At 42.2% G+C, this 13,407-nt stretch overlaps 1 protein-coding gene across 2 annotated transcripts in view; it reads right to left on the bottom strand.

Annotated features, from left to right (window-relative positions):
* Positions 1-244: 244 nt before the first annotated feature.
* NFKBIZ (NFKB inhibitor zeta) overlaps positions 245-13,407 on the bottom strand; it is a 33,284-nt gene continuing 20,121 nt past the window's right edge. The window contains 12 exon segments of one of the 2 annotated variants that reach the window (NM_001297491.1): positions 1,497-1,550; positions 4,071-4,238; positions 4,356-4,466; positions 5,660-5,829; positions 6,100-6,163; positions 6,352-6,498; positions 6,948-7,053; positions 7,718-8,487; positions 8,585-8,688; positions 8,797-8,827; positions 9,337-9,476; positions 12,219-12,498. In NM_001297491.1, the coding sequence (NP_001284420.1) occupies positions 1,497-1,550; positions 4,071-4,238; positions 4,356-4,466; positions 5,660-5,829; positions 6,100-6,163; positions 6,352-6,498; positions 6,948-7,053; positions 7,718-8,487; positions 8,585-8,688; positions 8,797-8,827; positions 9,337-9,476; positions 12,219-12,498 (2,145 nt within the window). 2 annotated transcript variants of the gene reach the window in all.

The following is a 13,407-nucleotide window of genomic DNA, read 5'->3' as shown; positions in this document are numbered from 1 at the left end:
AGTTTCTATTAATCTTTCATGATAGTTCCAAAAACATAATAAACCTCTATTGATGAACCTAAGTAATTTTTGATGGTAAGTCTTGTATATCTTTCAGGAAACACGTTCTCAAAAAAACAATTCCAAGTTTAAATATATTAACCAATGAATGTATTTATATAAGTTATTTGTAGTACATTCTCTGTCTATGGCAATTAAAAACAAAAGACCATGACAAGAAAACACACGTGGTCAAGACAAACAGTATTAGTGAATTAATGTTTATTTAAAATCATGGAAGACTTTTTCCAGTGCGAGTGGACTGGTTTGCATCATACCATATTTACAGATACCAAATGACTCTAACTTTTGTCCACAAGACATACTGGGTCAAACAATGTGATCAATTCAAAGGTGTATCTTTTTAAAAGAATATAAGTGCTTAGCTACAAAGATAATTTAGTCAATTGCTTGTGAGACCATTTAAGAAAAAGAAGTTTTCAATGAGCTAAATTTATTATAAAAATTTAGTGTTCAATCGAAGCCAAATATGTTCCTTGGGGCATTTTTTCCTGAATGTTAATATAAAACATCACAGTGCGTCATTATTGTTTGACAACAGTAAACAGGAAGACATGTTTTAACATTGACTTTCATTCTATTACATAAAAAAAGCAAAAATTTTAACAGGACATATAAGTTATAAATTCTACAGGGTGAGCCATAAAATGTGTCATTTTAATGCATGAGAAAAAGCATATTTACAATTCAAACAGCTCTTTCAGCCACTAAGGGAACAATCTCCATCTACTTTACTTACAAAGACTTTAGTTGGGTGATTACACAGTAATAGCTCCTTTGAATATGTAAGCTTTTTAAAAAATACTTATCAATTCACTTGCTATTTCCTATTGATTAAAACATTTCAAAAATGGTCATGTTAATGGCCAAATATGTACAATATTTTTAAAGACAAAAGTAACAATTATTTACAGTTTACAAAGATCAAATTCTAACTATGGACATCTTTCATCTAGTCCACTGACTAGAGACTTTCCAACACAAATAATTAACAGCTACTGTACCAAGCCAAATGAGCCTCAATACTATACCCAGGCTTTATTTTTTCCTTCCAAATGCTTTCACTTTTTTCTTAAAGAAATGTTTATAATTTACCTGCTTTCAAACTGGCAACAGCTACAAAAGCACCGCCACAAAAACAAAGTTTCTTCCTACCCAAAAGCTACTGTTAATTGAAGGCAATTTTACCACTCAGATCAAATTCAGATGTCTAAATCCCAGATACCTGGGTATGAAATATGTAAATCTGCCAAGAGAAATTAGATATTTTTCTTCTTTTCTTTTAATATAACCCACTATATAATAGTGAACTAAATATGTTTGTTTCATAGAAACAACTTACATTTGCCAATACAGGGCAAATGGTCTATGTACAGATACATTAGGACTGCCTAACTGACAGTGAGTGTTGCTGACCAGGCTCCAAGTGAATGGAGCTAATACGGTGGAGCTCTCTGCTGAATGGATTTTCCCTTCAGGATACGTCGGATCTGAAAGAAATAAGTAAGACTGTAATGTTTATTTTTTAATGATCAAAGTGGTACATTTCCTTCAGAGGTTCTTTTGTATATATGCTATACTATTCCTATTAACTTATAAGCATACGAAGAAATGTACACAATATTTTTCAGTATTTTCAGGTGACTTTAAAAAAATGCTATAACTCCTTTCACACTTTATTTCAGATCTCTTATAATGATCTTTTGAGTACAAAATAGTAAAAAAACTCCATTAAAAATTATCTGAGGTTGAAAAGCTCCAACAACTTAAAGATGACCTACATTCCTTTCTGAAGCTTTACTTCTGCTATTTGTGAAAGCACTTATTACAAGGCAATAATTACAGTGACATATCCTGTTCATCTTGAAGTTAGCCTTAACTAACAAGAACACAAAACCTATCTTATACTTGGGTACTTCAAAACAGTTTGTAGAAAATGAAATTAAAGGATAAGCATATTTTGGTGCAAAAAAAATTTTGAAATCCATGTAAATCTAGTTTTGCCAAAATATGCATCTTCCACAAACTTTTTGAAGATCCCTTTAAACACACACAAATAAATCATTAATATTCTTTCAGTAAGAATAGCGGCCATTCAGAATCAGCCCTTAAGGCATTTGGATCTTGCTAAAAGCCCATGAGAGCAGTTTCAGACATGGAAAGCCAAGACACTGGGGAAAAAAAATGACCTACATGAAAGATCTCTGTGAGTGAGAACCCAGTGGAAAGAAGGGGCCATCAAAGAAGGAGGGACCTTTCTCTGAAGGGAGGAGAGAACTTCCACTTTGTTTATGGCCCTGTCTAAATCCTGACGGAGTTTGTGGACTCAAAAAGCTTCCATAGCCTTGGCAGCTTATGACAAGAGCCTCGGGTGATCACTGACGTCATAAGAGTGTCAATTGTTAAATCAACAACAGGATTCGCTGTGCATTTGCACCCCATGGAAGACCTCTGTCCTTAATGAGTTGTATTTTGAGAATTAACAGTAAAACTAGTTCTCAAACTGTACTTTATACTTTGTGTATCTGTGTGGGTGAAAACTGTTGAAATCTTTACTTAGCATAATGTTGATCTTCTGTATATAAAGATAATTAAAAATGAATCTTAATGAAGAATGGGTTGGGAGAAGGAGTAGGAGGTGGGACAGGAATGGAAGTGGGAAGGCGGGTATAGAGGGAAGAACTGCTATATTCCAAAAGCTGTACCTATGAAATTTTTATTTATTAAATAAAAGCTTTCTAAAACAAAATAGTGGCCATGTTACCCAAATGACTATGAATCAGAGGCAGGCTCCCATGTTGGTGTATAGCCTATGGTTAATTTCATATCTCTGACAGATTTTTGCATATGTTTCTTACCTCACAGATACTTAGAGCAACAGTTTAGAAGAGAGAAGATAGGGGTAGGAGATACAACTGATAACTACTAGAAGGAAACACAATGACCACAGTCTGACAATAAAAGCAAATACTGTGTGTTCCCCCAACACACACACAAAAACAGAAAGGAGAGCAATGTGAGAACATTCCATTCCTCAGGAATTCCTGTGAACATCATTTCCGGAGTGCACACCACTACCAATGAAGCTCAAATAAATATTAAGCTCACTAGTTAATGACAGTCCCTGGCCTTGAAACTGCTATGAATCACAATTACTGCAAAGTTTCTATAACTACTAAGAGGTGTAATTTACATAAAAAGTTTTTATGAACTATCAAGAGATTCATTCAAAGTTATATGAGCCCTACAAATAGGGGTTACTCTAATATTATAGTCATTATGACAGACAGGAAGCAAAGAAAAAGCTAAATTGTATTCTATATATTTTGTGATTAATAAAGTATGTAATGACCCACCAGAGACAATCATTCTCAGTTCCCCCAGGAAAATATTTGCACTTTAAGTTCTTATTTTAAGTTCTTACTTTAACATTTTAAGTTCTTATTATCTAGAGAGGTTCATTCATGTGATACTATTCAATTCCCAATAATCATATATAATCATATTTTATTGAGTAAAGCAAAATTTGCCTTAAAATATTCCTAAATTCTAAATTATTCAAATTGCCTTCCCAGTCCCTTTCAGGATCACGTATTACTCTAGTAAGCTTTTTATTTCTATAATAAAAATAATAGCTCATGTTCACTAAGCATTTAATATGTGCCTGGAACTACTACAAATACTCAACATATATCAAGTCATTTACACCCACGAAATTTGAAAGCACGGCTTATAAAACTCAGATTCTCTTCCCTGGTGTACCTTCTATTTCACCAGTTTTCAAATCTAGAACCATTCTGATCTACTCTAAACCTAAACCTGAGTCACGGAAGAGAGACTTCAGACCATTTTGGTCCTTGGAAATCCTTCCAATTTCTTAATCTTTTGGATACAAAGTAACTCCAAAGTGCTACAATGACTACTGTGAGACTTGGACACCTAAGGAGCATCTCCTATGTTTCAGACCAGAGTGTCTAAGGAGAATGTCCCCTCCCTCCTGTGACCCTCACCTGCTCTCCCACAGGGCCATCAGGAACCAAATGCACTGGCTGTTCATTCTCCAAGTTCCGTGTACTTGGGTCTGCTCCCTTCCTCATCAACAGGCGGACCGCATCCAACTGTGTCACCCGATACTGCAGGCTGGCAGCAACATGGAGGGCAGTGTTTCCATTGTAAGCCTGAAAACAAACAAAACCTACATTAGGTAGGGGGCTTTTGGGGAAAAGGGCTCAAAAGCTTGAAGGTGTAAAGGTCGTTCCAACTCTGGCATGGTCACAAAAGCTTTCTAAAAGTACCTTTGCATTCACAAAAGACAGGCAACTAGGCAGCTCCAAAAAGAGGCGAATGAGTTCCAGATTTGCTTCTTCAGCTGCAAAATGCAGGGCTGTACGGCCACTTTTACGGTCCTGGTCAAAGGCAAGAGGGAAGAAATTAAAATCCAGACACCAAGTCTTGGAAAACACTTTCACCTTGACCTTCAAATGTCTGACTCCACCAGGGAGACTCACTTTCAACACACCCTTCTCCACAAAGCCTCCCTTAATCCCAAGGTAAATGGACTCTGATTCTTCAATTTCCTATTAATTTGCCTAGCTGCCTCTTATCAGTCTATCCTTGTATACAGGGTAGCTATAAAACCGTGGAAACATAAAATGGTGGTTTTTTAATCATGTAATACATCTAATACATCAATAAACCATTTATTATGCATTTACCTGTGTTTCCAGGTTTGGTGGTCAACCTGCAGAGTTATATTTAACTGTTATTTCTTAACTCTTCTATCAGACAGTAAGTCCTCAGGGTCCCAAGCGATTTATGATCCAAAACACCTAACCTCCTTGCACAAAGGAGATACTCAGAAAATGAATCCTGAATTTAAAAGGACTAAAATATTTTCAAGTTCATAAAACAGAAAACTTAAGTCCAGATCCTACAACAATGAGGAAACTCTTACAAAAAGCATTCGTCCTCGGGCCGGTGCTGTGGCGTACCAGGTAAGGCCTCTGCATGTAATGCTGGCATCCCATAAGGGTGCCCATTTGAGTCACAGCTGCTCTACTTCTGCTCCAGCTCTCTGCTATGGCCTAGGAAAGCAGTAGAAGATGGCCCAAGTGCTTGGGTCCCTGCACCTGCATGGGAGACCCAAAGGAAGCTCCTGGCTCCTGGCTTCGGATCAGCCCAGCTCCAGCTGTTACAGTCTTTTAAGGAGTGAACCAGCAGTTGGAAGACTGACCTCACTTGCCTCTGCCTCTCAAGTAAATAAATAAATAAATCTTTAAAAAAAAAAAAAGCACTCCTCCGTGTATGAAAATGAAAGTGAAAATATCAATTCCAAGCATTTTCCTTTCCTTTAAAACAAAGACATTAATTTCACAACTAATTGATATTTTGGATAATAATCCACAGATGATTCAAATAAATCAATAAAGCAGATGAAAGGATCTTTCAAAAATCTAAGCTTCCTAACTACCCAACCATACATTGCCACTCACTCTGTCAATATTTTAAAAAGAAGTTTGAATTTGTACTAGAGAGTAAGATCACTGGCTTTAATCACTTTTCTTCCTGATTCCATCTCACACCTCTTTTGAGAATTTACCTTTGCTTCCACTGCCGCACCCATTTGAATCAGGCACTTAATGGTGTCAACAAGACTCTTATTCTTCAGTAAAAGCTCCTGGGCTTCAGGTGAATGAGGCTGCTGATTTCTCTGCAGTTCATGCACCACAGCATTGTGGGCCATGACCGCACAATGAAGGGGAGTCAGGCCTTTAAAAAAATTTGTAATAAAGCAGTCAGGGATCTCATTAAGTCTGCACGTCCCTCTACTGTTACAAACCTTTCACTTTCACTATAAATGGATTCCACAAATACGAAGGTAACCTGAATACTCCCTCTGTTGAGTTTTGTGCTAATGTTATCTATAGAATATTTTCGCTTTAATTACCTCCCTCATTCATTTTATGATACACAGTACCCTAAAGCTATGGACTCCAGACTCCAAATGATTCTTTATTCAATAAAGTTTCAGCTGCTTACCATCATAATTAGTTGCCTCAAGATCCACAAACTGATTGCTCCTCACAGCTCCCTTCTGAATTGCCTGCAAAATTTTAAAACAGACATCTGTTGGCAAAAGACAAACTATATAAATACTGATCTCTTGGTATCCCAAGGAATAATAAAGTCAACTCAAAACACACTATTTCACCAAGAAACCTACATCGCACTTCTAATATCCAAGCCCCCTCTCGGCCCACAGTGATGAGAGTCTGCGTCATTGCCTCTTACCTGAAGCACCTGGGGGTGCCCCTTCTCAGCACAGACATGCAGAGGTGTCCTTCCCCAGCAGTCTGTGGTGTTCACCTGGGCCCCAAGGTTCACCAGGTCCTGAACAATGAGATGCTGATTGGCAGCCACTGCGACCTGAAAGGCACTCTGTGGATGTTCAGGAGAAAAAAAGCATATATATATATATATGTATACACACACATATACACATATACATATACATACACAAACATGTGTATATATATTTTTATGTATATGTATTTTAACATGTAACAGTACCCTAACAAGGCATATGAAATTAAACTGTGACTTAGGGAAAATCCCACATAGAGAAAATAAATTCTACTAATAAGCAATCAGATATTGTAAGACAAGGAAACTAAAATAAACAGGGTGAGGCTTTATTATACTCAATCTTCGATCAAATAACTACAAAGTCAATGTTAATAACTTCAAGGTTGATGGTAGCAAAAGTCAATATCTCAAAGTTAATATTAACTAAACGCTCTTGCTCTTCAGTTCTGAAATTATCTGGTCCATCAGTCACTTTACTATGACCAGATCTTTGCCATTCCAGACTCTGCCAAGATCCTCACCTGCCCATTGTGCTCTTTAATATCCAGCATGTGAAGGGCATTCATCTTTCTTGCGAGAACATAGGAAAGTGCCCTTCTCCCCTGGGCAACAGCAATATGCAGGAACCTGGGGAACAAGCAAGGGAAAGGAGGTGAATCACTTCTAATTTCCCTGAAGTTCCTCTTAAAAAAAAATTTCCTTTAACCCTCTTTTTGATATATTGATACACTGAACTGGAATACTACAGAGCATAATTTGTTCTTTCTGGTAGGTTGGTAACACAGCCAAGTTGCAAAGGGATAACTCAGGCTACCAGAAATAAGAAAAAAGCTGCCAAGCACCATGCTGATCCCTTTGGAACTATAATTTTTAATACTCATAAAAACCCTGTGAGAAGCACTATCATTTTACGTGTTAAGAAACTGGGGCGGAGAGTGGTTAAATAACTTGCCCAATGCCACAAAAGTCATTAGCACAGATTAGGATTCAATCTATAAATCAACTCACAATTTTTATGCTTAACTATGGTTTCTGAAGACACAGTTTATGCTGGTATTCCAAAACCAATTATTCAAAGACACACACACATATTTTTATTAATTTAGAACAATTAGTTTCAGCCAAAAAGAAAAGAGGTAAACTCTTAAAATATGAGTCACCATGGAGTAGCAGTTTCTGTCTATAATAGTCATCTTGGTTAGCCAACAATTAAGGTATCCAACTAGAAAAACTCTGCACCCACTAGATCCAACAAGTTTGACTTAAGTACCCGAGATAAAAGGATACTTACGTGTCACCATCTGCATCCTTTGAAAGAAACTGGTCTTGGGAGATATTTGCCAATTTGCTTTCTTCCTGCTCTACTTGCCACTGAAAAAATGACTTCCCTAACTGTGTGGTGCTCATTGGACTGCTGATGTCCTGGATTGAGCTTAAAGCGGTAGCGCCTGCATCATGCCCCGCCATGGCCTGACAAGCACTGTTTGGCATCAGACTGAAGTTCTGCAAGTGAGTATCATTTTGCTGCTGGACACTGGGGGAAGTCTGAATGGGAACAGTAATATTCTCAGATTCCCCATGACCACTTAGGAGGGTTGTAAAAGTGGTGTTTGGGCAGAACTGTGGTGCCTGACTATCAAAGAGGCTTGCTTCACAGCTGGGGGACTGGGAAGTCCTGGAATAAGGACTGTATTCCAGAGTCGGGTTATGGGTGTAATGTTGCGGGGGCGGCTGTTCTGTATTCTGGTTCTGCGGAGAATACTGATACATAGAAGCCTGGTCCATCACTTGGGAGGAGCCACTGACTTGGAATGGTTGGTATTTCTGAGGTGGGGAGAAGATCTGCCCTCCATGAAAGTCCCGACACGGCTCTTGTGGAGAGCTCTGAGGGACCACCACAGGGTTCATCCAGCTAACTTGGACTGTGTTCAAGGAAACTGGGCTGCATTCATTCTTAATGTTCATAATGTTCTGAAGCAGGTCGGCACAGCTGTCCTGTTTGGATTCATTGTGATGAACATCTTCCATGCTCTCTGCCGGCGTTGGTGTTTGAGGTGGTGTCTGCAAAAGAAAGAAAACACACCTTGTACTCTGCCTTCCTTCTAAAATTAGTTCAGGGATAACTTCAAAAGGGTATGCAGAAGCAAATAGTCCTTACCAAAAATTGGGTATGCAACAGAGCTGGCCTTTTGCAAGCTGGTCCATCAGAAAACAAATCAGGCCCTTTCCTTTTCCCAGTATATGATACTGTGTTCTTCAATTCTGTCCCAAGAAATGAGTATGAAGTCAGTGACCGTTTTACCTTGCAAGTTTTCCCATCATCACACTGAATTATTTTACTCTAAGATTATGAACAGAAGTAACTCTTACCTGTGAACTGCTCTATATTCACACTTTGTGTCTATAAAAGAAAAAGAATTTCCAATTTAATATACACAAAATGGTTTCCTGCTTAATATATATCAATAAAGAGACTTATCTCTACCGCCCTTTATAGCTTACCAGGAATCAGTTATTCTATCAATATTTACTTCATTCTCAGTTCTCATTCTCTCTTGCAACTTCCCCATTTTCACTTTCACCTTAGTTCAACTTATTAAGACTAAATTAATAAAGGCCATTTATCTTTTCCCTGTGTAGTCAAAACATCCCATGTCAACTGAATACTGATTATTTCCTTGGCCCTAACTTGCTTTCATTCATCAATTTCTCTCGGATACCTACCATGTGCCTGGCACTGGGTTAAGTGATAGGAACAGAGCAGACATCAAGACAAGTCCGGTCTCTGTCCTATGAACTCTATCATCTGAAAAACTGCAAGTGACTTACTGGACGCTGGTCAGTAGAAAGCAATAACCCTGGCAGACTAACCTCCCCTCCAATCCACTCAAAGCAAGAAATGCGTACCACCTTAAAATCATCCGCAGCTTGGCCAGAAGCCTTCTGCTTATGACTTCGGATGTGCAGCAGGAGTTCTTTCACGGAGTTCTTCACACGAACACCTTGAAAGGGTCCTCTCTGCTGCCTGCCAACCCCCATATGGGGCTCAACTGTTCGGGAAAAAAAAAAAAAATGTTTTATGGCCCAATTAAATCTCTTCGTAGACACAAATCTTAACAACCCCCAAAGCATAGCCGTATAAATATAAAGTCCCCATGTAACAAACTGCAAAGTCTTTCCCAATTACACTGGTCAGTGGCTTTGTGTGTCAGTCCCCAGCTCTACTCAAGAGTCTGAGGTTGCCTGAGACTTGCTCCTACATAGTATCCTAAGGAATTAAAGCCCTTTAATATGTAGTAGAGGGGAGGCCAGTGCCGTGACATAGTAAGTAAAACTGTCACCTGCAGTGCCGGCATCCCATATGGGCGCCGGTTTCAGTCTTGACTACTCCACTTCCAATCCAGCTCTCTGCTGCGGCCTGGGAAAGCCGTGGAAGATGGCCCAAGTGCTTGGGCCTCTGTGCCCACGTGGGAGACCCAGAAGAAGCTCCTGGCTTCCAATCAGCATAGCTCCAGCTGTTGCGGCCATCTAGGGAGTGAACCAGCAAGCGGATAGAAAATGTCTCCCTCTCTCTGCCTTTCTGTAACTCTGCCTTTCAAATAAATAAAATAAAAAAAAAATCTTAAAAAAAATGCGGTGGAGGGCCAGAGCCAATGGGTAAGCCCAAATTAGTCTGCCTCTTCCCCATGAGATAGATCACAGATTTTATCACCCTGACTCTTAGAGATTTGTAATTATTCTTGACTTCGGAAAAAACTTGAGGGAACAGTTTTCAAATCAAAGACTCAATATTCACATCAAAATTGAGAGTCCATTAATTCTACACACCTAAAAAGGTATAAAACAGCTTCCTTCAAAGATCTCAATGAACCAAAAACTAATTAACAACATTTTAGACTTATTCTTATTACTTCCCTCAATTCAACTGTGCCAAGAAAGCCTCAGTCACTGAGCTTAAACACATTTCCAATACACACGCAGGATTTCCCGTTATGGGAATTGCTCATTCAGGCCTTCTAAGCAAAAAGGAAATATGCTCATTTCACATTGAAACTTTAAAACACACTTTTAAATGTGGTATCTATGTAGGTAAGTGTTCCACTTCTGACCAGCAGTGCATCACAACCAACTGGGATATAAGATGAGCTCAAACATTTAAAATGTCAGGAAATGAATAATTCAGCCACTCTATCAAAAGCAGTAAAAAGATGGGACAAGAAACAAAGCACAATCTGAACATATGCATCATAAAGGAGACTAACATCTCAACAATGAGGAGAGTTACTAAACACAATTTAGGGATTTCAACAGATAACAAAACTGCCAAAACCTAACATGGCATTTCTCTGGAATGATAGCAATTAATAAATCAACGTCACAGGGAGAAAAAAAATGTACTTTCAGAAATCCCCAATGGCTGTGTGGTAAACCAAGGAACGAGCAACTACTTTTATCCAGATGAATGTCAAATGTGAAATAAAAGGTTCTAAACACACACTTTTTAATTGTTATACATTTTTTTATTTTTTTTATTTTTTTATTTTTTTGACAGGCAGAGTGGACAGTGAAAGAGAGAGACAGAGAGAAAGGTCTTCCTTTTGCCATTGGTTCACCCTCCAATAGCCGCCGCAGCCGGTGCCCTGCGGCCGGCGCACCCCGCTGATCCGATGGCAGGAGCCAGGTACTTATCCTGGTCTCCCATGGGGTGCAGGGCCCAAGCACTTGGGCCACCCTGCACTGCACTCCCTGGCCACAGCAGAGAGCTGGCCTGGAAGAGGGTCAACCGGGACAGAATCCGGCGCCCCGACCGGGACTAGAACCCGGTGTCCCGGGCGGAAAGGCGGAGGATTATTAGCCTAGTGAGCCGCGGCGCCGGCCAATTGTTATACATTTAACAGCTGCTCAGCTCACTTTCCCAATGATTTAAAATGAAAATGAAAAAAAAAATTGTTTTTAATAAAAGATCCTAAACAGCAGTGCCCAGCACTGAGGAACACCGGAAAGAGATGTTGTTTAAATCACGCTCACCAGACTCAGCAACCTTCGAACTTAGGCGTTACATCTCACCCACAACGGCATCCTGTTTTTCCCCAAATTATGCAACTCGGTTCATTAAGAAAGGAAACGAACCGATTCACAAGCGAAGAAAGGAAACATCACGCCTCTCTCCGCTACACACGGCTTATCCATCCCCACGCACACCGAAAACACAAAAGCAGATGACCACGGAGACCCCAACAGGCGTCCCCAGCGCGCCAGCATCGCCAGCTAAATCCACAGGCGCGGTCGCCGTTGGCCAGCTTCGCCTTACATCCCGGCAACAGCAATTCCTTCTCTTGAATGACCATGTAAGAGTTTCCAGAAAAACTTAGAAATCGTGACTGTAAACACTTCCCAATCCCCTTCTCGTTTCCCCTTAGCTTTTCACTAAAATACCCACAAGAAAGCTGCACCTCTAACAGACCCCAAAACCCCGTCACAGCCTAGTCGTCACACTTCACGAGCTGCTGGCGGGCAGACAGGGAAATTAGATGTCGTGCTTGCCCCCCACCCCCACCCTGACGCCAAGCTCTCAGCCCTGAGGGACCTTGCAAGCCCGCCAGCTTTGAGTCAGCTCGACGCCAAGCCCAGGACAGGCATCCAGTACCGCTCAATACACGACGCCTAACGTGCCTATGTCCTGCACAGGGCCACCTTACAGCTGGCAGAGGCCTGCCCATCTGGGCGCCCGGCCTGTCCACCCCCAGGCGCGTGGGTCTCGGGTGAAACAGGGATGCCAGGACGCTGAGTACCTTGCAGGCGCTCGGTGCGGGCGCCGCCTCTCGACCGGGACTCGACAGCCCCGCAGGAGGACGCAGAGGAGAAGTCGGAGGAGTCAGAGCCGGGCGACCCGGGCGCCGAGGGCCCGGACGATGTGCAGCCCGCGTCGCCGGCGCCAGGAGCGGCGGCCGGCGGCGAGGCGCCGTAGAAGTAGGCCAGGTTGAGCGGGCTGGTCATGAGGCCGCAGTCGCCGGCCGCGTCCAGCAGCCCCTCTCCGCCACGGCTGTCGTCCAGCAGCTTGTCCACGATCATGCTCCCGGGCTCGGCGCTCGGGGCTCCGGGACACTGCACCACCGGCTCGTCGCGCGCGTCTGCCTTCTATAGCAGCGCTTCGGGGGACCTGTCGGCAGGCGCACAGCGCGAGCACGGGCGCGGCGAGGGTATTTAACCGGCCCGGCTATTGGCAGCACCCGGGCCGCCTCCCAGCCCCTCCTCCGGATGCGGCCGGTTTCCAGTAAAATGTACAGGATGAGGCAATGAGCCCTCCGCCCTCGCCCCGCCTGCCCGGCTCCGCCCCGGCCGGCCGCCTGTTTTCCTGTCCCTCGCCTGGAAACCCCGAATGTGGCTTCCCGCCGCTCGCCTCCCAGACCCTGACCCCCGTCCGGCCGCCTGTCCAGAGGCGCCCGGGACGGCCCTCCCCTGCCCTCGGCGCGCCCCTCGCCGGTGTGGGCGCCCCAGGAGAGGTCGTGTGCCCTCAGGGCGAGGCGGACAGGCCCCGACAGGAACAGGTCGGCCTGGTTCGGCGGGAGTGGGAAGTCGGGACGGACGCTCCGCCCGCCCTGACGCGGCGAGCTCCCAGCCGGCCTGGGGAAAGGCCTGTTTCTCTGGAAGGTTCTCAAGAGCCTCAAAATAGCTTGCCTCCTCAAAGCAGCGTTTTTTAAAACGTGGACCCAAGTTGATGGAGATGGCGAAGCCGTTTTCTGCTCTCGAGTTATCATCTGGGCTACAACTAATTATTTTAGGTGCAACCCTAAACAACAGAGCCATTTTAACAAAATGATACACTTATGAGGGTACTTAAAAAACTCTCGGAAAATGGCATTAAACGATACATTTACTTTGGTGTGGGGAAACATAAACACTGAAAGCCATGCATACCATACACATTGTCCATGAACTTTTTAAAGTACCTGAATACCTATGTGTGTGCGTTTATGTAAC

This window comes from Oryctolagus cuniculus, chromosome 4, assembly GCF_964237555.1.
Source record: "Oryctolagus cuniculus chromosome 4, mOryCun1.1, whole genome shotgun sequence".
Classification (NCBI taxonomy): domain Eukaryota; kingdom Metazoa; phylum Chordata; class Mammalia; order Lagomorpha; family Leporidae; genus Oryctolagus; species Oryctolagus cuniculus.
The sequence above is the reverse complement of the archived record's forward strand: the minus strand, read 5'-3'. Positions and strand labels throughout refer to the sequence as shown.